At 38.4% G+C, this 23,824-nt stretch overlaps 2 protein-coding genes across 4 annotated transcripts in view; one reads left to right on the forward strand and one right to left on the reverse strand.

Annotated features, from left to right (window-relative positions):
* The window catches only part of zc3h15 (zinc finger CCCH-type containing 15), a 9,569-nt gene extending 4,228 nt beyond the window's left edge, over window positions 1–5,341 (forward strand). The window contains exons 2-11 of one of the 2 annotated variants that reach the window (XM_007572171.2): window positions 84–185; window positions 353–455; window positions 559–711; window positions 814–905; window positions 1,034–1,216; window positions 3,244–3,324; window positions 3,430–3,495; window positions 3,573–3,683; window positions 4,399–4,528; window positions 4,652–5,341. In XM_007572171.2, the coding sequence (XP_007572233.1) occupies window positions 84–185; window positions 353–455; window positions 559–711; window positions 814–905; window positions 1,034–1,216; window positions 3,244–3,324; window positions 3,430–3,495; window positions 3,573–3,683; window positions 4,399–4,528; window positions 4,652–4,824 (1,194 nt within the window). In that variant the 3' untranslated portion in view covers window positions 4,825–5,341. Of the gene's footprint in view, window positions 1–83; window positions 186–343; window positions 456–558; window positions 712–813; window positions 906–1,033; window positions 1,217–3,243; window positions 3,325–3,429; window positions 3,496–3,572; window positions 3,684–4,398; window positions 4,529–4,651 lie in introns of both variants that reach the window. The other variant, XM_007572170.2, reaches the window with a different exon arrangement.
* A 3,698-nt stretch (window positions 5,342–9,039) lies between these two features.
* rbm45 (RNA binding motif protein 45) lies at window positions 9,040–20,039 on the reverse strand. Of its 2 annotated transcripts, none has more exons than XM_007572173.2 (11): window positions 19,717–20,039; window positions 18,229–18,351; window positions 16,858–16,984; window positions 16,574–16,699; window positions 16,325–16,483; window positions 14,517–14,637; window positions 12,946–13,036; window positions 12,050–12,207; window positions 11,905–11,980; window positions 11,256–11,386; window positions 9,040–9,426 (listed from the first exon to the last, which is right to left on the reverse strand). In XM_007572173.2, the coding sequence occupies exons 1-10, from the start codon at window positions 19,990–19,992 to the stop codon at window positions 11,270–11,272; spliced, it is 1,374 nt and encodes a 457-aa protein (XP_007572235.1). In that variant the 5' UTR covers window positions 19,993–20,039; the 3' UTR covers window positions 9,040–9,426; window positions 11,256–11,269. The 2 variants fall into 2 exon arrangements, with proteins under 2 accessions (XP_007572235.1, XP_007572234.1); XM_007572172.2 differs by having other exon boundaries at window positions 16,313–16,483; window positions 19,717–20,038.
* Window positions 20,040–23,824: the final 3,785 nt, after the last annotated feature.

A 23,824-nucleotide genomic window follows, 5' to 3' on the forward strand; every position in this document is an offset into this window, starting at 1 on the left:
TATTTATTTTTACTAAAGCGTTAATCAGGATTTAGTTTGCGTGTTTTTTCTTGATCTTGATGATGGGACTGTTTCTTTTTCAGGACAAGACTTTTGGCTTGAAGAACAAGAAAGGTGCCAAGCAGCAGAAGTACATTAAGAATGTCACACAGCAGGTCAAATATGGACAGCAGAGCGCCAGACAGGTCAGCACGCTTTATCTGTTTAATCTTCAAATGATCCATGTTTCTCTAATAATCCAGTTGTCCATTCTGTAGGGACTTTACCTGAAGTCTAGACAAAGCCTCTGCTAAAGCTAGCTAATCTAATCCAAACTTTATGGTATCGTTATTCCTGTGTTGAGATTGCCCAGGCAGAAGCAGATAAGACCAGTAAGAAGACTGACAAGAAGAAAGAGCTCGACGAACTCAATGAGCTGTTCAAGCCTGTAGTTGCTGCCCAGAAAGTCAGTAAAGGTAACACGTAGTCAGCCAGATCGACTCCCTTTATGGCCTTAATCTGGTCTAAACTGGTCATCGTTTGCCCAAGTAACTGTTTTCTTGTTTGAATTGTGTTCAGGTGTCGATCCAAAGTCAGTGCTGTGTGCGTTCTTTAAGCAGGGCCAATGTACTAAAGGTGACAAGTGTAAGTTCAGCCATGACTTGTCCATGGAGAGGAAGTGTGAGAAGAGAAGCGTCTATGTGGACGAAAGAGACGAAGACCTGGAAAAAGGTTGGTGGATGTGCTGTTCAGCTAGACAACTTCACAGCTGCTTCCTGAGTTAGAAATGGGAACTTCTTTCATATCTAACTTTCTGCTTCCTGTTTCATTCAGACACTATGGAGAACTGGGATGAGAAGAAGTTGGAGGAGGTGGTCAACAAAAAACACGGAGAAGCAGAGAAGAAGAAAGCCAAAACACAAATAGTAAGTGTATTTTTATTATTTTATTTTTTCTGTCAAACTGAATTCAAAAGTAGTGGTGAATCAGTCTCACTTCACCTACCAGACCCCAAACACGCCGTCATTTCTCCTGTTTGTTTGCTTTTTTGTAGGTGTGTAAGTACTTCTTGGAAGCCATAGAAAATAACAAGTACGGCTGGTTCTGGGTGTGTCCAGCAGGGGGCGACAACTGTATGTACAGGCATGCCCTGCCACCTGGTTTTGTACTAAAGAAAGACAAAAAGAAGGAGGAGAAAGAAGAGGAGATCTCATTGGAGGAGCTGATAGAGAGTGAGGTGAGACAGATGGCTCGTAAACAAAGATGGTCAAAAACTAGAGATGCACTCATCTGTTATTAATCTGTATCAGTCACAATATTGAGAAAAATTCTAGGTCAGATATTAATGACAATGTGCCTGACCCATAATGGCAGATCTATTCAATCTAATTCTATGTGTCATCCTCAGAGACATCATGATTTATTTTTTATCATTATATTGAGAATTCCTAATTGTTTATTTAAGAACCATTTGAAAGGTTTGTTGCTGTTTATTTTTACATCTATAAGCTAGCCAACCTTTTTTTATCAGTTTCAGATTCTTTATTTTACATTGGCTGTTCTAGTCGCATTTGCTCTGACTGAACAAATGAAACTTGTTTTTACATGTTTGACCAAGTTTCTGAAGGTGTTGATGAATTTATTTGTGCAGAGTTAATTCAGTACATTTGCATCTGTGTTTACAAGAAATGCATGTAGGGATGCACTGATTTGAAAATTTAGGCTAATATCAATATCTGATATTAATATTGCTTTTATTTACCAATATTATGTTATTTCACTACAGTTTCAATACTTCTGGGAGGCAAACACGACCAGAAACGGGAAAAAATAAATGTTGGTTGTTCATGTCGGCTCAGTTTTGTATATCAGAGAGATACTGACCGTTGTGATATATCAGCGGTCTCAAACTCAATTTACCCGGGGGCCGCTGGATGAGGAGTCTGGATGAGGCTGAGCCGCATAAAGGATTCCACAAAAAAACATTTAAAAAATATCCTCATATGTCATCAACATTTAATTATTTCTCCAATACATGAACTGCAGGCTTTGGCTAAGACAAAGACATGATGAGGGTGTGACAAAATTTAGGTTGCGTTCACACTGCAGCCTGAATTCCGATTTTTTGTCAAATCGGACTTTTTTCGCAGGGCCGTTCACACAGCCACACATATGCGACCTGTATGTGTTCTGCAGTCTGAACGGGCAAACGACCTGAAAGTGTCCCGCATGCGCAGTAGAGGGCGCAATAGCGTCAGCGTTCTCAGTGTTCTGCCAACCGCCATAAAAAGAAGAAGTGCTCAGTGTTTGCGGAAGTAAACATGGAGGCTAACGGTGGAGCTTAGCTTACATATTTGAAGTTGTTGTCCAACCGGAGCAGCATATTAACAACTTAATCCTCATTATAGTCCGTCATAGTTGTTTTTCTTCCCACTTCCGCATATCAGGAAGCAGAATTTGTTGAATATCAGTGACGTTCAGTTCGGATGGATGCGGCCTGGACGTTGGGTCGATTTGAATCGGATACGTATCGGATATGGGTCGCATTCGAAAAGAATCCGACCTGTGCTGTTCAGACTGTCATGAAAAGATCAGATACAGGTCGCATTACGTAAAAGAAATTGGGTCACTTTGGGCTGCAGTGTGAACGCATTCTAAGTTTATTCCACTTGGCGTCACTCTTGTTCTACGTTTCATAGAAGTCTTTAGCCAGCTAGCAACGTATGGAGAACGTCTCGACGCGTGACGTCATTACCGCTTAAACTTGTCACAACAGCGCGGCGGATGACGAGCAGCCCAGTAACTGTCGCCTTTCTCTGCGTTTGATCGTGGCATTTGTTAATGGTAGAAAGTACCGCAATGGCGACTGCAGGGAAGGGAAACTGGTACCGGACCGGTCCATCATCAGGCCACACTATTGTTACAAGCGTAGTGTGCATGAAGTCAGTGTAGCTTAGCCTAGCACCGAATGTCAGCCATGACGAGGAACTGCGGGCGGCACTTCCTTTAGAGATCCGCTCACCCTGTGGGCCCCACTAATATTATACTTTCATATCACGGTGGGGGCCACGAGAATGAGACCTCTGTGATATATTGTGCATCTCTAGTTTCAAGTCAATTCAGCGCTGTTGTTCTATATCACATCGGTATCGGCCGGTACATGGATCGGTACATCTCTAGCTAAAAGTTTTTTCTGAGTCAAACGTTTGGCTGTATCGTGTAGTCATTCCCTGGTTCTGTTCTGACGTGTGTCTCCATCCGTAGCGGGCCGCTCTGGGTGTAAACGTAACTCGGATCACACTGGAGACCTTCCTGGCCTGGAAGAAGAGGAAAAGGCAGGAGAAGGTTGGAGTTCTTTTCACCATTAGTGTCGATTTTGTTCCTGCTTACTGCTATAGAAGTTAGCTGCTCTCCGGCTCTGATTGGTCCAGGCTCTGCTTTTGGTTGCAGGTGGATAAAGCCAGGGAGGAGCTGGAGAAGAAGAAGGCGGACTTTAAGGCTGGCAAGTCGCTCATTGTGAGTAAATGTTTATTTCTGAAGGGACTATGTTTCTACCGTGACCTGCAGCTTTAAACCCAGTGGTGTCTGTCCAGGTGAGCGGCCGAGAGGTGTTTGAATTCCGGCCGGAGCTGGTTGACGATGATGACGACGAAGCTGATGATACTCAATACGCCGACGAAACGAAGGAAGAGGATGAGGAAGAGGTAAATGGATAAAAATGATTATGTATTGGTTTTTATTTCTATTTATTTGAGATAAAAACTTCATCTGAAATCTGTTTTCCAGCTTTATCTTGAACTGATGATTTTGTAAATATGGAAACAGTTAACTATTTGAGTTAAAACCATATAAGCAGATATCGTGGAAATGGTTGTTAATATTAGAATAAACTCAGATGTGATTATAAACCTGAAAGCTTGGTAAATGATCTAATTCTGCAGTACTGATTTGTGTCGGCAGGTGGCAGAGTTATACTTGATATTGGACTGTAGCTTCTGTAGCCATGTTTGCATTTATCTAAAGAAAGCGTAATTTATCTTAAAGTACTATCCATACTACAGTTTATTAGTACCAAACGTCCTTTACCTCTTTTTTTCAACTAGAGATGGGATCAGTCAACTTATTTACCTCCGTATTAATTAAATCAAAACTACAAATGGAGATTAACAGCATGTAGTTTGATGCACTTTTGAATTTTATTAAAATCTGCCAAAGGTTAAAGATATTCTGTGGTGCATAAATGAGGATAATTTTAGTTTTTTTTTATTTTCTGTTGGATTTAAAACTTAACTCAAAGAACCTGCAGCCTGCTTTTTTTTCTCTTATGGTAAAAAATAGACTACATAAAACAAACATGTTTATCCCATTGTGTTGCTATAATATGAAAAGTCTCTGAACTTCCTTCTTACTTTCTTTCAGACTGATCTTACAGATGTCCAGGACATAGACTTATCCCGTTTCATTCCACAAGAGGTCGACCATACGGGTATTACAGTAGCATCTACAGACCGATTCAGCTCCAGGAATGAGGTGGCAACAGGAGACAACGGTGAGGAAGAGAATAAACCAGCTGATGTCCACTTTGACCTAAATTCATCCAACTCTCGACTGTTTTCCTTTGTTTAGATTGACATGTTTAGATTTTTGTCTGACCTTCTTCTTCTACTTGCAGATGATCAACTAAACTCAGCCTGCGGCGGCGCCGAGGCAAACGGGCTTTCAGGAGGGGAGGATGGAGGAGGGGAGGATGAAGAGGAGGACATACCCGTGGATGAAAATCTGTTCACAGGAGAAGATCTGGAGGAGCTGGATGAAGAACTGAACACACTGGGGCTGGAGGACTGAGGAAGAGGAGGACTAAGTGACTAAAGGGAACGGCAGATGGATGCATGGAGCTAAATATCAGAGACCAGACGTTTGAATGATTTTACCTTTCAGAGACTCCAGTAATAAAGCCGATTATCTCATGACATCACTTCCTGTCTCTGCGCCCTGTGTTTTCAGCGCCGACTGTCAAACCTGCATCATTCTGCAGATCTCCACAACTGGGCGATAATCTGGGCCTACATCCTTCTCTTTGTGATTCGTTCAGTAATATATTTAATAATCCGAGGCATAAATCTGAAATGAATGTCACTTCCTTTTATGCCAGAGTTTCAGAGTAAAGATGCACTTTTTGTCTCTCAAATCCATAATTTCATTAAACTGATTTAAAACTTCAGCCTGGTGACAGACCAGTTTTCATTTAAATCCAGCTTTCTTCATGAGCATCACCCTCAGAGACCAGATTCATACTCATTCCCAGCTCCATATTGTAAATAATCTGAGATGCCTCCTTATGAAATAAAATAACTACATTCAATGTTTCTTTTCTTCTACTTTAACTCACCTTTTATCTGGTGTTTTACTCCTGATTTGTTACAGAGAAAGAAAAAAAATTTGATTGGTGCAATCTAACAAGCACACAGTACCACAGGTTCTCCACTGTACAGTGGTCATAAGGTGCTTTTATCTATATTTGATACTTGGAACAAAAAGAACAGAAACAGACTTCCACAGCAATGAGATTTGAAAAGTTAATTTATTTCAGCAACAACTGACAAATACAAACTGATCTTTTCAAAGCTTTATTTCTGTGATCTTCCACTTAATTAGAAAACATTTGATTCCTTCAAAGATTAGAGTATTACATCAGAACAAATTCATTTCATACAGATAAGGGTTTAATGAAAAATGTAAATACTTAAAGGTTGCTATGTTCTAATTTACTGAGATCTACATTTTGATTTGTATGGCTTGACCTGGTGGGTATTAAATGTATAACAATAATGAAAACCTCGACATTGAACACAAGTGTACCGAAGCCTGTCAATAAGCAGGAATCTCCTTAGGATGGATTTAACTGACCCAAACATGGGAGAATGTTGGGAAAACCTGGTTATTCCTTTAGACTTTAGAGATAAACCTTTTGATTATTTCTGGGCTCTTTTAGTCATGGTGTATCTTCCTTAACCTTTAAAGACTTGAGTTTTACACACAAAATATATGAACCACATTCACACCAAGACCACTTATGTACTGCAACACCTGAAATCTATTATTGGTTAACTTTGAAGCAAGATTTAGCTTGATATTCATGGAAAATTTGTTTTATGTCGGAGTGACTCAATTGCAGTTTTCCGGCCGATCACAAATTTAAAAAAAAATCTGATTCAGATTTTTGACGGTACCGATTTTTTTGTCTGAAAAGTCAAAGTTGGCAACAGTGGTGGGCGGCTCTATCAGGTAACCCTCTAACAGCAAAACAAAGGGGGGCAGTGGCTGATGTTTAGTCTTTTGCTGCAGTGAATCAGATCAGTTTTTCATGTATCCACCAATCACTAATCTACCAAAACATTGGACATCGGCCAAAACTGGAAATACCGTATTTTCTGCACTATAAGGCGCACTGGATTATAAGGCACACCTTCAATGAATGGCCTATTTTAAAACTTTTTTCATACACAAGGCGCACTGCATTATAAGGCGCATAAAATAGACATTACAGTAGAGGCTGAAGTTACGTTATGCATCCCCTAGATGGAGCTGCACTAAAGGGAATGTCAACAAAACAGTTCGACTCCGGTCAGCGAGGAGAGCCTTCCGCAACTGGGCCGGGGCGTGGCCGGACGATGGTCACCCTTCTCCGTTCGCGCACAGCATGTTAGTGGAGAACATGGTGCTAAATGACCTGCAGACGACCTGATTATAGACGGTCGGTAGGTTGATAGGTCACTCAAACTTTATTAACAAACCAGCGTTCTGACAACTATCCCAGCATGCACAGCACGCTTCTTCTTCTATGGGTGAAAATGAAGTTGGCGGTTGCTTACCGTAGTTGCTATACCTGTCGTGGCTCAATATTGGTCCATATATAAGGCGCACCGGATTATAAGGAGGACTTTTGAGGAAATTGAAGGTTTTTAGGTGTGTCTTATAGTGCGGAAAATACGATACCTAAAAATGTCCTCTTATGGGAGTTGATGGGATTCAACTGGTCTTGAGGGTAAAAGTGTAAATTATATTGGTATCAGTCAGTTTGCCCTTTTTTTTATTTTACATATTAGGATCGCTCTGATAAGTAAAACTGTGCTAAAATTAGCCAAATTAGAGTTCAGGGTTTCCCCCCAGTGTATTATAGGCCTGGCGGCCACCATCCTTTACTAGCGCCACCCCCAGGCTAAGCCTTTCTTGTTTATGTTTTTAGGAAAATAATAAAAAAAAATAAAATAAAATAACTTTTTTCTTTTTTAAGCCAGATTGCAAGAGTCTCTGTTGCTCTGAGCAGGTTATTCCTAAAAGATATGTTTATAGAAGATAGGTTTATAGTTTATGCATTTAAAGCCGGACCAATCACACCGCTGGCTCCTCTGCTCGTTGCCTCGCGCGCCGCAGTAGCTGGATTAAGTTTACCTCAGCGCGGATCCCGCGCGCCTCCTTTCACTCTAACTGAACACAGGCTGACCTGTATGGATATTTACATCAGGTAGGAATTATGATTCTTTCCAGAGGTTTTGATCAAGGTAGGACTTTAAACACCACTCTGGTTAGCTCTGGTTGCGCAGCTCTACTTGAGCTGCAGGAATAACTTGTAGTCGCTGTCAGAGGCGAGTTGAGCGAGCGGTGACAATGATTTATATTGTGAACAAAGAATTTTGTGCGGCTTTTCCATCTCAACATGCTGCCCAGGGCCGGCTCTGCCTGCGCTGATAAAGTTTATCTATGTGTCCCGGTTGGCCGGTGTATTAGTTAATGAACTAGCGCTAACCTGATCATGCAGTTCAGTCTGGTGAGGAGCTTTCGCGCTTTCCTGTCTGTAACGCATCAAGCTGATTTTATATTATTATTTTCAGTATTATTTTTCCGATTACACAATGCATCAAATCGCATCAAATGCTTTGTCCACTTAGAGTTAATGTGCGCAGCTGCGTGGAGATCTGAGAAACTCGGTCCCATAAACTCGACCAACCAGAATAGTTTCTGCAATCAGTTATAATTGCAGTTTACTAAATTGTATTTGTGAACAAACAGAGCTCAAACTTAAAGATTAAACTCATAGCATCAGACTGTTGCTATGGTAACAAAATCTAACTATGAGTATTGTCCTTTGAACTTTTACAAAGTAAACTTGCCAGCTCCTTACATTTAAATGTTAAACAATTTAAAATCTTTTAATTTATGTATGCTGAAATTGAATCAAATTTAGCAGCATTGATCATCTCAATAAAGTGTTAAATTCATGCATCTGTGGTCTGTGTTAAAATATTAGCATTTATGGGGCCCCTGAAGATCTGGGGGGCCTGATGGAGCTCTTGACTTAATTTGGATTAAACAAAAGTGCAAATAATTGATATTCATTTTAAATGTATATTTTGACTTGTTGTTTTTAAGACTAGTTGTGGGTTTAAGTAGTGTTTCACTGGCAATGTTTTCTGGTAACGTATAATTACTGAGTGATATTTTAAAATTTCCTGTCACCTTAACATCTTTTAAAACAAAAATACGGTGGACCGCCGGTGGACCGCCTCGGCACCCCGACCACCAGGCTTAGCAAGTTTTCTGGGGGAAACCCTGGCGTTTACTTCCATCTTGTTTCAAACAGCAACAAGATGGTGTCAGAAAGGGGAGCGAGTCGGTCGTGTGGTATTTGTTTGGTCATCTGACAGGTAGTGATGAAACAGGATTTTGGGGTCTTTAATTGAAGCAGAGATGCAGATGGTTTTTACACAGTGTTGAAAGTCTGGGAAAATATGTATATAATGTTGGTAAGTGCTGGTTATCAGCCATAACAGCAATATTAATATCGAATATCGGGCCAAAGTTTCAAATCGGTGCATTCCCAATACACTTTGCAACAGAAGGGATCATAGGAATTAAAAATTAATAATAAAAAAGTTCGACATTTTATATGAAATGTATATTTTTCACAATATATGTTTGGATGTCTTGCTGTCAAAAGGGTTATTGATCAGAAATTATAAAAATATAATCCAATAAAAAATATTAATAAAAAACGCTGAATGCAGACCTTGATGTACTTTTTATTTATGAAAAGAAAAAAAAATCAGTCCAAATAACACATTCAGTTGAGCTCAGTATGGGTTTACATATCTGAACTGACTGTTCAAGGTCAAGTTCTTTAAACTTAGACAACAGGATCCTGCTCACAGTTTAGCAAAAACAAATCTTCTGAATCATAATGTAGCTAATTTTCAAACTCCAAATTTAGCCTATTTTTCCCCACAAAGTCTTGCTTTGAAATGTAAATTAAACAGAAACATCATTAAACACAGAGACGCTTACTGACTGAATACGAGTCAGGCAAAGGGTCGGGTCAGAGGTCAGGAGATGATGTTGGTGTCTGTTGGTCTGTCAGGTCAGGTGTCGTTTTGTTATGACAACAGTCGCCTGGGGAACAAAAAGCTGCAGTGTTATTAACAGGAAATGGGGTGACATCATTTCAGCTTAAAAGTGCTTCATTTAACCAAGCTGTCAGTCTACTTTACCTTTAAATAAGAAATAAGGAACTAAATGAAAGCAGAACAACAAAGCCAGAGCATGCAAGCTGACAGATACAGTGCCTTAGAAAAGTCTTTGTAAAAGATTTTAAAAAAATACATTCACAGATGCTCTCTGTGCAACCTGACTGAGCAAAAAATAAATATTAAAACATTTTATATTAAAAATGAAGGTTTAAAACATTAACCATTAAACCAGATTCAAGTTTCTGAACAAAATGCGACAGAATGAAAAAAGTTTGCAGGATATAAAGACTTCTGCAAGGCTCTGTAACTTACATATGTTATTGTGAAACTAGGGCTGAGCGATAAATCAACATTTTCAATCCATCACATTTTGAAGACTTAATTTTTGGGGAAAAAAATAAAAAATTTCTCACCAATTCATCCTTTGTGTTTCCATAGAACACCTAAGGCGGCCATCTTGTTCCATAAACATGCTTAACAGTTTCTATTTATTTAGATTTTTAATACAGGTCACCTCAACCATGAAGTATTATAGCCAGGCTAAAATTTTTATTTTTTTTAAATTACAGTCATAATATTATGAGAATAAACTCATATTATTAGGAGAATTAAAGTGGTACTTTTAAGAGAACTACAACATAAAAAATTTAAATTACAATGAGAAATGTTGAGCATCTTTGAAGTTATACTTTGTAATCAGTTTTAAAAATAATCTTTTATCAGATCAGGGTTGAATTATTATCAGTAGTAGAACTTTAAAACGACATGCAAATAATTGACTTTATTTAGAAAAAGAACTACACAAACTGAGGTGGTCACATCAGGTCCTGATAGTTACACTCTTCTTTTGTAATTTTTTACAGTGTTTTTTTATGTATTTCATAATGCTTTTTTTCTGGCTAAAAAAACATTATGAATTATGGGGGAGGGGCTCTGCTAATATTATGACCATATTCTCTGATCTAAACAAACATTCTCACAGCCTGGCCCTGATGCTCAGACATACAACTCACAGAAGGAATGATTAAAATAAATCCACTTCTCGAAAATTTTTTAAGTTATTTCTATTTTAGAAAAGGGAGAGAGCAATAATAATAATAATAATAAAAGCCTAAAAAAGCCAACTAAAAATGGTTAAAATTAAAAAACCGGATCTGGTTTGAAAGAAAAAAATTTTAATTGGATTTTATTTTTAATTCTCATCGCCCAGCCCTATCTGAAACTCTAACTACAATACCATGAGAGAAATGATCTGAGGTGTTAGATACAGGGTTTCCCCCAGAGTTTTGGAAGCCTGGCGGGCTACTAGGCTTGACTTGTGCCCCCACCAGGCTAAGAATTATATATTTGTAATAGGTTTCCGGAACCACTGCCAATCTTTTACTGGTCTACATGCAAAGAACTTCAGCAAAAAAAGTGACAAGTCATAGATAAAGGACCAACAAATTTTGGATACTTTAATTAGTATGAAATGACTGAAACAGATGGTTTTTTTGTTTGCCTTTTAAGATTTTTACAGTTGGTGTTTAGGTATTATTAATAATATCTTCCAACAATACATAATTGCCTAGTCATATTTTCAAATTTCCTGTAAACTTTTTAAAAAAATGTATTCAAAAACATGGTGGGCCATAGGATGACCGCCCTGGTGCTCCTACCACTGGTCTTAGCAAGTTTTCTGTGGGAAACCCTGTAGATGTGTGCACAACATTTAGGCATCATTTGCTTTGTTCCTTAAACTATAATCCTTACCTGCCAGTTCTGGCCTAGTAGGTCCGTGGGCGCTTGTGAGACTCCTCACGAGGAGGATCAGCCAGCATCACCTTCATCTTCACTCCGTTGACAATCCGACCGTGGAGCACGGCCATGGCCTCATCTGCACACTGACACACACAAAAACACATAAGTGAAACTCAGACCCACTCCAACCCACCAGGCTTCACACTTCTTTGTGTCAGTAGGTAACTTCTCATCGGAGCAGACAGAAATCACGTGTGGTAACCCAAGGCTCAATTCTGGGACTCGTATTCATCTACATCCTCCTGCCAGCTCACGTTGTAACAAGAAAAAAAGTGACCATATTTACACAGATGATACACAGCTTTATATTACCATGTAACTAATTAACTCTGAATCCATCTAAGCACTGAACAGATGCTTAGAACAAATCAACGTAAGGATGTGCCATAACTTTCTCCAGCTGAACAGAAATAAAACTCAAGTTATTATCTTTGGACCTCAGCACTAAAATAGTCATCTTATTTTAGGTTAGTCGGTTATTACAGCAAATGAAGAACATTTACAGGATTAAAGAATTTTTCTGATCTAAAGCTTTGAATTGTTGATGAAATGTGTTATACAAATAAACTTGACTTTATTCATTCACTCCTAAGAGACTCACCTGCTTGTCAGCATACTTCATGTATCCAACCTTCCTTCCTGGAACCAAATGGACCTCGATGAGGGAACCAAAGCGACTGCAGAGACAGACATTAGCAGTGAGATAACGCAGAAACATGGCAATGGAGAGGAGTGACGACGTTTACCAGAAGACGTCCTCCAGCACGTCGAGCGGCAGCGGGGAGGGGTTGAAGACAACAAACAGGCGCTCTTTGGCCTTACTGTCGGACGGAGCGAGCTTCTTCAGAGGCGGCAGGGTGACGTCCGTCTGAATGCGAGACATTTGTGAGACAGACGAGAATCCCTGGTGGAGAGAGACGCATTTTCTCACATCTGGGTGGGAAATATTAAGTTTACTGAAAACATTAGGTTTAATTGATGCTACCTCCCGCCTGCATGTGGCAATATGGCTGGAAGACATGAATTACAGCCATAGTCAAATCAGATTGAAATCTGATTTACAATTTTAATCAATTCTTTTCCCCTTGAATTATTTTATTTATCTATTTATTTTTACAAATGACAGAAAATATCTTTAAAAGCTGACTTTATTTCAGATGACCTGAAATCAGAGTTGGGGGAGAGGGAAAGATGGTAGTTCTTGGGTTGGCTACAGAGGACCGGTGAAAAAACAAAACCCAGATTTTGCAAAACTATAAATCTTCAAAGCAAGAAAACGTTATTAAAGATAAAATTGATTTACTGTCCATCTGTAGGTGGCAGCATTTCACACTTCTACGACTACCTGGATGTTGAGTCAATATGGTGAATAACAAAAAGTCCCACTTATTTTCACACTTTAGTGTTAATATCACAAAATTCGTTGCAAATATTTCTGAAGTAGCACAACAAAATCCGTTATTTTGTTTGTAAGAAGAAAAAACAATTACAAAACAATTGTGAAATTCTGAAGGAACCAATTTGTTTTGTTTTTTTTTAAGCAAAAATCTGTTCATTACAACTGGGACCATATTTGGTCATGTGAAGGAATGTATTTGCAATAGGAGGAGCTGGAAGGAGAACAGGAAGTGAATAAACTCACAGCGGGTTTGATCATACTGCTGTTGGCTCCGTTCCACACTGAGGAGAGGATCTGGGCTGTAACAAACTGAGAGGCCATCCGGCCTGCAGGGCTGAACACAAACAACGTTACTAGCATTCAAACGCTCTCGCTCTTCCTCCCATCAGTCAAGTTCTCTATGATCAAGTTTTTGACTCTGATCAAAAACCAATCGTTTTTGACATAACTGAATAATTGTAATAATGCCATAATTTTGGTACCATTGCAATATAGTACAATGTATTCAGGATTTCTATGGCTATACATTGTGACACTTTTGGGTTACATTTATTACAGGTCATGTCGTCATGGTACATGTTTTCTTTTACATATTAATTAACCTAATTCTACGACAGATCAGTCCGTCTTCATTTTCAAATGTTTTTCTCTGAAAACATTATATGACAACCAGACAGACTCAATTTATTAAATACATAACTTCTGAGGGAACTGGCTGCACTAGATTAGATTTTCCTGCATCAGAGTAAAGGGGTTTGATTATATAATAAGTAGAGTACACTTCTCAGATTTTGATTTGTAATATATCTCCTGAACAGATTTGTAACAATGTCTGATTTTTTCCCCCAGGTTTGGCTGAGACTCTAAATTTACATAAACCCAATAAGATTTTTTTTTCTCTGTCTGAAGTTAAATCTATTATTATTATTTTAGGTTAGTCAAAGTTACCTAACTTATTTCTACTTACTAAATATCACAATAATGACAGAAAGGATATGACAGAGATTTATTTATTAATGTCTTCAGAATCAGAAGTTTACATACATTTCCTCAGTATTTTGTAGTATTGCCTTTGAACTGTCTGACTCTGATCAAACCTTTTGGGTTTCGTTCTTCAAGCTCCTCTGTTTGCTAGAGTTCTGGTTTGTCCTGACAGAACTGGTGGAACTGAGTCCATTTTGTGGGCCTCCTTAGTGTCACACGCTTTTTCAGACCTGCCCACATTTTCTCCATAGAACTGACTTCATATCTTGGCCGATTTCTTCTGGCTTTCCGTTGTTTCAAAAAGAACCCCACATATTTGAGATGTGGCCTTCAAATACAGCTACAAGCTTGACTCCAATTAACTCAAATGTGTCAGTTAACCTGTCAAAAATTTTCAATGCCATGACATCATCCCCTGGGCTTGGCCTCATTGCTTAAAGAGACAGTAAGCATTCTGTATGTAAACTTCTGATTTTGAAGACACGAATAAATAAATCTCTGACACATTCTGTCATCATCACTAGCAAACAGAAATACTTTTATTTGTTATTGGTCTGACTTAACTTGAGACATGTTTTTATTGGATGTATGTAAATTTCTGGTTTCAACTGCATTGTACTGCTTAACGTACCGCTGCTGACACACTGAAGTTTGTGGTTGTAAAGAAACAAAATGTGATAACGGTCAAGAGGTGTGAAAACATTTTCAAGGCTCTGCCAATTGACTGTCCATTAGAAAGATTATTGACAGTGAATGCTCTCTCTAAAACAACATCCAATGCTACCTTAAGCAATGTGGTGTGTGTGTGTGTGTGTGTGTGTGTGTGTTACCTCTCTCCATCTTCGTAAAAAGCCACTTGAATTCGGTTGCCAGGTGGATACTCAAAGCCGTTCAGCTTCTCCTTGGCATAAACTGCTGATCCGAGATTATTGTAGCGAATCAGAGCGTGACCTGGAGGCACACGGAGGAGCCCAATTTAGGCGGGTCATCTCCAATCAGAACCAACACAAACTGCTGACACCAAAACTTCTGCTTCCTATGAAAATGTTTCTTTGAATCTTTTCTGAACAGATTTGTTTAGTCTCCTTTGATATCTCTAACAAACTGATCGAAAACTGCTGACTTGCCATGTGTGATGACATCATCAACGCCAGGGTTTGGTCATAACCAGCCCAGTGACCCGTATCAAGGTTTTAAACAGCTTAAAGACTTTTCTATCACACTCTTCCAATAGTTGGAAGTTATTGTACTGAGATATATGATCATATTTCTGTTTTTAAAATACTTTAGTTTTTTTGTTCTGATGTGGTATCTGTGATATGTAAATGTGATATTTTCATTATTTCATGGTGGACAATCACAATTAACAAAAGTAACAGATTGCAAATATCAGTAAATAATATACATGCGTTTCAGTTACTAATAAAGTTACTGAAAATTACTGACTTTTCAATGAAAATAGTCTAATGGGTATGAGGTATATTCAGCCCCTCCAGGATTTTGCAATTCATTTTATGCAGTCAAAATCAGTTTTTGATTTTGACTGCAAAATCAAAAACTGATTTTTGATCAGTTTTTGATCAAAAATCAAAACTGATCAAAAGTTTTGATTTTGATCAGTTTTGATCAAAACTGATCAGTTTTGATCAGTTGTGATCAATTGTTTTGAACAACTGTTTAAAACAATTTAGAACAATTTCTAAATTGTTCTAAATTTCTAAATTTAGAACAATTTAGAACAATTGTTCTAAATTGTTACTTTAGAACAATTACTTTAATTGTTCTAAAGTAATTTAGAACAATTACTTTAGAATTGTTCTAAAGTAACAATTCTGCTACTTTAGAATTGTTTCCAAAAATATTTTGTGATTTGTTTTTTGTCATTACACCGCTTCTAAATTTTCACATATAAAAGTGAAAAAAGTTGTGCTATGGTGGCTCAGGGATTAAGTGCAACCCACATATGGAGGCTTTCGTCCTCGACGCGGCTGTCGCAGGTCAGATTCCCGGCCTGGCGACCTTCGTCACATGTCCTCTCCCTTCTCTCATTACCCACTTTCCTGTTAATTCACTATCAAATAAAGGCCAGTAGAGCCAATAAAATCTTTTTAAAAAAAGGGGAAAAAATGGACAAATTGAACACAAACATTTTCACTCTGTAAAGAACTTAAATAACTTTATTTTTATTACTTACCATATTAATCACGGACTATAACTTCACATAAAGAGACGGCAGTACAAGTCAGACATACTGCCACCTGCAGGTGGGAGATAGTCACTTAAACCTAATGTTTAACCTCTTTTTTTTAAGGTTTTAAGGTTTTATCTACTGGTCTTTATTTGACACTGGAGGGACTGAATATTTAACTTATTATACAACATTGTTTGTTTTTCTTAAACCAACATTTTGTGTAAACATGACGATATTGTGAAACCATTATATTGTAATTCAAACTTTTCAAGCTGTGTAACAAAGAGACCCTCCCACCCCCTCTTCACAACTGCTCTCTAACTCGACCATGTATCGACCTCCATTTGCCGCTGAAAAGTCATTAGAACGGTGAGAACAATCATATCAGACCTGATAAAACACACAGCAGAATTAATCCACAGTGGGGGAGAATACCTTTGCTCATACCATACGAGTCTCTGTGAAGCTCACAGTACTCCATGCCTGGGATGAGGTCAAACAGAGCAAAGATCTGCTCCTGGGTGAGCGCGGCCCGCGTGGACACCATCAGAGAGCGGGTGAACTCGCTTTGGCGGTAGTCCATCATGGAGTAGTTCCCCTGATCAGCTGTAGTACAGAAAAACAAAAACAAACAAGGTAAGAAACAAAAAAAAAGTTCAGATTTTAAACGTTTGATCGTGTTTTTAAAGTGCATACGGGTGATGATGGGGTATTGGTTCATGGAGTCACTGGAGCTGTAATCTCCCCCCCTCGCCCCTCCTGCAGAGTAATCTTCGGAGGAGTTGTTTTTACTGCGGGGTTCAGCGAGGATGGCCCTGTAAGCTGGAGACAGTACCACAGTTTTTGTATTTAACCAACAAGACATTGGCTGAGGTTCTAATTCATGAAATCTATTGTTATGAACGTTTCCAAAACTGCTTCTCAAGTGATAAATTCCACACTACAACCTGAACCAGTGGACCGACCCGGCACAGACTCACATTTGTCACAGTTCTCGATGGCAAGGGCAGCTTGAGAGGGTTTGTAGTAGCGCACGTAGCCAAGGCCTTTGCTTTCACCTGTGACTTTGTTTCTGATGAGGATGCAATATTCAATATCTCCGTACTCCTGGAAAACAGTCATGGGACAGAAATGAAACAAATGCTGCTCTAATATTCTGAACAGGTATGCAAGGTACTCTAAAGTTGATTGGTCTTATTGATTAACAATTGATTAGTAGCCACGTTCTTAAAAACTTGAGTTTTCTCTTGTGTTAAGATGGCTAACCGACTTTCTACACATTTTCATAACTGAATTAAAAAAAAAAAGAAAACACATTACATTTTAACATTATTTTGTGTCAGCTAACTGAAAAAAAAGAAAATTGTGGTTTTCTCACATTAATAAACTTTGACATATTTATTAAAAAAATCAAAAAGAAACCTCTTAGGTTGCTGAATAGAAAAATAAAAGATAAAAAGTATTTTTATACTTTAAAAATAAGTATCGGTCGAGGCCATGGTCTTGAGCCGGAAAAGGGTAGAGTGCCTTCTCCGGGTTGGGGGGCAAGGAGGTCCAGCCCCAAGTGGAGGAATTTAAGTATCTCGGGATCTTGTTCACGAATGAGGGAAGAAAGGTAGGCTCTACGGAGCCCAGCCACCCTATCCTTTAGAGATAAGGTGAGAAGCTCAGTCATCCGGGAGGGACTCAGAGTAGAGCTGCTGCTCCTCCACGTCGAGAGGAGCCAGTTGAGGTTCGGGCATCTGGTCAGGATGCCTCCTGGACGCCTCCCTGGTGAGGTGTTCCGGGCACGTCCCACCGGGAGGAGGGGAAGACCCAGGACACGCTGGAAGAAGTGGCTGGGGAGAGGGAAGTCTGGGCCTCCCTTCTGAAGCTGCTACCAACGCGACCCGATCCCAGATAAGCGGGAGAAAATAGATGGATGGATGGCATTATTTATGTGAAACTGTCTGTAGTTGCTCTTGAAGGAATGCTTCATGAAGTGCACTAACTCACAACAGCCCTCAAAATCATTTTGCATCCCTAACCAGACTCTGGGCCATTTCTCATTCCTGTTCTGGCGTTGCTCTGCCATCTTTCTTTCTGCATCAACTGGCTCCACTTGAGGATGAGCAGCAGCACTGTCTGCTGTGTAGCGGACAAAAGCAGATCCGTGGTTGATAGAGGTAGATAAGATTGTTGGATAAGATCAGTTTCACATCCAAGTATCGGCCAATCACTGATCTTCCAAAACAAAGGAAATTGGGGCCGATTTATCTGTGTACTTATAAAATAAAGGCTTGAAATATTTCACCATATTTGCTTTACATTTTAAAATGAATGACAAAATGATATTGTAAAAGAGTAATTACTCTGAATGTGTTTTTCAGATCCTCCTCTGTGAAAGTTTTGGGAATCATGATGAAGATCCTGGTCAGCTCTTCATCCTCAACGTCTCTGTGTCTGGCTGATCCTCGTGACTGTGCTATAAACACCTAAAAAAACACACAAAACAACATCCATATTATAGTCTAATAAATCATATTCATAAATTAAGATAAAGCAGAGATTTGCTGTCATTCGTTCAGGACTCTGGTGCTGGCACCATCCGGACCTGCAGCCTTGCTCTGATTCATTCTCTCCAGCTGCCTCTTTGCTTCTAGATACAGAAAAGTGGGATGGGGAGGCAAAGGGAGCAGCAGCTTCTCCTGTTTTGGTTGAAGACAAACTTGTGGAAGCAGAAGAGTCCATAACTGAGGTAGAAGATAGGACATCTGAGGTTTGACAGGAAAGCTGTGGGTCAGAGGAAGGTGGGACCTCTGTATGGTAGAGGACAGGAGAGGATGACGATGATGAACTTGTTCCTGAACTGAACCTGTTGAAAAATGTGTTCAGCTCATTTGTTCTGTCAAGGCTTCCATCAATCTGATCCTCCTTTTGCTTGAAGCCTGTTGTTAATCTTCTTCATCCCTGACCACACATCTCTAATAATGTTCCTCTGCAGTTTATTCTCCAGCTTCTTCCTGTACTTCTCCTGTATTTCAACAAAGGTTTGTATTCAGAACAGAGAAAAACAAGTTTACATCAGATTTCTCCAGATGAGGTCTTGGTTTGGAGACATGCATCCTTGACATTAGCATAAAACAAATCCGAAATCTTGTTTTTTTTGCTCCTGCTCTGCATCCATGATGCCTCCTTTTCAACTCCTCTGGGCTTTCTGGTTTCAGCTGTGGTATTATTTTAGCTTTTTCAATGTTGATCAGCTGCTCCCTGTTGTAAACCATCCTGTTGCTATGGTTATGCATTATAACAAGATAACAAAAACACAAAAGATATTGCCAAAAATCAATATTTTTGGCAAAATATTGATCCAAAACAAGAGACAACTGTTCAAAACAAGCTATTTTCCTCCAAAAAAAAGCATAAATTATTTTTTTATTTAAAAAAAAAAGAAGAAATCTCAATGAAAACACACACAGAGCTACTGACAGACTAACGGAAAAATGGGGTAGTAATTTAAAAAGTGCCATTTCTTAAAATTTATAAAAGGTAAATTAAAAAAATGTAATTGGATATCAGTAACATGGTTTTTGAGGAATACCTGGAATATGAAATGATGAAAACTTTACATTACAAAGATATTGCAAAGAAATGACCTCACCGGGTCAAAAGACCCACTTAGAGCGTGACCTGGAGGGTAAATAACAGCTAACATGATAAGAACATGTTAGCTGTTATCAGGTTAGCCATTAGCATGTTAGCCACAGCTTTAACCGAATTTACTTAGATATTAACATTGATAGATTATATTTCAGTCAGCTGGTGTAACTTCTCCGTTATTACCAGCCCATTAGTCGTACCTTTATCGGTTTAGTCCCCTCCTGCAGCACCTTTCCGTGCATTTCCTCCATGGCTAAGCAGGCCTGTGACGACTTAGCGAACTTCACATATGAGACGCCTTTGGGCTCCTTTGTCTGCTTGTCTTTGACCAGCCAGACCCCCTGAACCTCCCCAAACTTCGAAAAACTCTCCCGAAGCTCGTCTTCAGTTATAGACCGACTGGTGACCACGAACAGACGGCTGTTCGGAGGGTCGTCCAGGTTTTCGGGCATCTGTTTTGAAGAGCTGTCCTCCATCTTTGCTTTTCTTCTGCAATCGCCGGTGATGCGTTTGGGTGCTCTTCAGAAGAAGAAGAAGAAGAAGAAGAAGAAGAAGAAGAAAGAAACCCTGCGCTACTTCTCGAAGCTGCTATTTCGCTCTTACATATACGAGTGCAGATCTCAGACTGTGGATATTTCCGACTTTTCCTGTGTTCCTATCAACCCAAAAGTTACATATTGATATAAACATTTTAATATATGAGTTTAAAACAGGAAATTTGATCGTCTCAAACTTCTCTCGTTTCGAGAAAAAATAGATTATGAATTACATTCCGTTAAGAAAAAAACATAGAAAATGATTATCATAATATCTTCATTTAATTGTTTTCTATAAGAACGTTGCTTTTATTGTTTTTTATTGCATATATTGTAGAAATTCCAACTCAACGATTTATTATGCAGGGATTTAGGGTCATCCAATGGAAAAAACTATAATCACGTCAACCAATTGATAGTTATATTTTTTCTTAATTTATACCCGAAATACAATCCAAAACACCTGATTTATGGCCTTTAGGACTCATTAAAGTATTGGTATGGGGTGTGAATGTTTATGAGTTATATACAAGTGATGTATGGTGGTCAAGAGCAAACTGAACCCAATCAAGCCAAACTCAATGTAAAGCAGAAATCAGCCAAAAATGTTGGGAGCAGTTGGCTTAAACATAGCAGGTATGTTGGGCCCAGGTGTTCCTGGTCAGCACCTGATGCCTGTCCAATCCCACCTCACTTGACAGACAAGATGTGAAAGCCAAAAACCAAGGTTTTCACATCTGACACCCCCTTTCAACCATAAAGGCTCTGTCATCTGAGGGAGGGGGGCTTAAAGTAGAACCATTACTTCACCAGATTTCCTGGGATCTGATGAATGCCTCTTGGTTCCTTGACAATGGTTGCTTTTCAGAACATCCCACTGTGAAGAAAGCCTGGTGCAAACCCAGAAACAAAGGTTTTGGACCTGTTATCCCATGACCCAGTCTAAGACAACCAGAAGTCAGTGGATAGATAGATGGACAAACGGACAGATGGACCCAACTTATTTTTTTAAAAGTGCATGTCTTTAGACCTTTGCCAGCCAACAAAATTTGGCTATTGCCAGTCAAAACTGGTTCTCCAGATGAAAATAAAATACAAGGGTAGATATTGTTTTAGGCCCAGATGGTTCAGTTACCGTTGAACCTGACAAGTGGGGATTAATTCAACTAAAGCGTCTGAACATATGTGTCTTTTGGCATCCAGATAAGCAAGGATTGTGCAATGAGCAGCAACTGGTTGGTCTGATGTCCAAATCCTAAAAGTCCATGATGAAGTAAGGATGTGCGTTAAGATCTTGTCTAAGAGCATCAGAAACAGGATAAGTGACAAGAGGCTACCCTGACTGACTCTAACCTGAACTCTTCACTTTGCCCTGAAATGTGGACAGAGCCAGGAGAAAATAGAAAAAAAAAATCAAATACAAGAGGATTTCAGAAAAACTTGTTACTCATCATATTTGTTCATTGTGAAAGTTCAACAAAACTTTTCTGATTATTGTTGTGTGTTCACACAAGTATTGAAACACATGACTTGATAATGCTGATGACTGATTTCTAACAAGTTTTTTCAAGACTGCAAAGTCTTGTTTACTACCATCTACTGATGCTGTCATTTCACCTATGAACATTTTAAGAGATGGAAAAAATTTCCAAATAACTAGGAGTTACTAGTCCTATTCTCATCCAACTATTTTTTATACTCTCTTATCCTTTTTAGCACAGCTTCATAGACACACAGAACAAATGACCACACCTAGGGAAAATTTAGAGAAACCAGTTAACCCAACAGTCATGTTTTTGGAGGAAGGGGGAGTACATGGAGAAAACCCATGCATTCATGGGGAGAACATACAGATTCCATGCAGAATCACTTGAGGCTGGGATTCGAACCCAGAACCTTCTTGCTGCAAGTAAACAGTGGTATCAACTGTGCAGCCTTTGTCATTTCCACTATTTTTTTAACCACTTTTCAAGAACATGTCAATACATATATAGATGTATTAATTATTTAGTTAAAGCTATTATTAATATTAATATATACATAATCTTTGTTACATTAATTTTCTTAGATGTCTGCCTTTAATTGACAATTATGAAACTAGGCTGATCTCCAACAACTCCTTCAAACTCATCCTAGTTTAGCTTTTAGGTGTTTTATTTTAGGTCACCTTAATTTGATCCTATTCTACATCTTAACCCTTGACAGGTGAAAACGTTAATGGTATTTTCCCTTAGAAACTGTTATGTCCAAGGAATTAGAAATTAGTTTAAGAAAAATTACAATTTATACATGATAATAAAAATATGGCTCATTTAGTTGCTTTTGTTGTTTTGTGGATTTGGGCCTGAAGTTAGAATTAAAAAGTGAGGTAATTTAATTTTTAATGTGTTAGGGGTTGTTTTAGATTTTCTTCACCAGATTTTCTATTTTATGAAATTAAATAAATTTTAATGTAATTTGATGAAACACTGTCACATTATTCACCCTTTAGCTTAAACTTGGCTAGAATTCCTTCTAAATTTATTTCCAGAATACTTTAAAGCAGATTGTGTAACAATTATTTTCCAGAATGTTAAATGTTATAATGTAATAAAAGAAACCAAAGCAGTAGTAATGAATGTTGATGCTTTCTGTCACCTTTGATCTACCTCTGAAACACTAATCCTCTTTAGTTACGGCCTTTCTGAAAACCAGGACAAGATTTAAAAGTTCTTCAACAAATCATTGTAGCTTAAGTGAAAACATAATATATATATAAGAAATAAATAAACTGGGTGCAGTGAAAAACACATAAATAGGAAAAAACTACAGGAAAATAAGATATCTGTTCTTGACTCAGATAGGATAAAACATGATGGTTTTGCTAGAGTTAAGGATTATCCAAGAATGTTATGAACCTAAGTTGACTTACGCAGTGTGAAATTGTTTTAAATTTTGTAAAATATCACTATTCATAAGACAAAAAAATTCCTTTGTTTTTCTTATATTTTCAAAGTGGATGAATTATTTGGAAAACAGAAATGAGAAGTAAAGAGATAATTACAATAATAAAAAAGCAGTTAGATGGACTTGATCATATTTAAAGTAACAATTTCCTAATTGTGTCATCATGTTCTCAGATTATTTTTTTTTTGGTACAGCAGAGTATTTATTGCTAAGGCAGATTAGATTGTATTTAGACTTCAGCTCAGATCAGCTCCGATCAGTTAATTAACTCAGGGATTAGTAATAACTTGTTTACAGAAGGCTGTGCTGACTGCAGATCTGAAGTAATGCTCAGAAGTGAAACGTGCACAGTTTACTATCCATATTTATTAGTCCAAGTTCATTGTCAGACAGTCTCATTAAGGCTTCATTTTCATGAAAACATGTTGCTAACTTATGCAGCTTACTTATAGATTATTGACTGCTTCCTAGAATGACCTTCCCAGAAGCCATTTTGCCTTCCTCAATGGAAGATTTGTACAAATGTCCAGAACTTTGGTCAGAAAATGTCTGTTGTTCTAAGCTCTTGACTTAATTAATGTACTGTTTATACAATGACAGTTTGCCTTATAAAGATGACTAAATATTTAAACTCTGATTAATTTTTTTTTATAAGGTCAAGGCTCTCAAACTAACTAAAGTAGAACTAAATAACAGCTGAGTGAGTTGCTTGAGTGGTTGCTGCCAGTTTTGGTCATTTTGTACTTTTTTGGAAGCAAAATACCAAGCGACAGTTTTGTACCAACAATGTGTCAGTTGATACCAAAAACATAAAATTCTCTTTGCT

The sequence above is a fragment of the Poecilia formosa genome, unplaced genomic scaffold, assembly GCF_000485575.1.
Source record: "Poecilia formosa unplaced genomic scaffold, Poecilia_formosa-5.1.2 Scaffold296, whole genome shotgun sequence".
NCBI lineage: Eukaryota > Metazoa > Chordata > Actinopteri > Cyprinodontiformes > Poeciliidae > Poecilia > Poecilia formosa.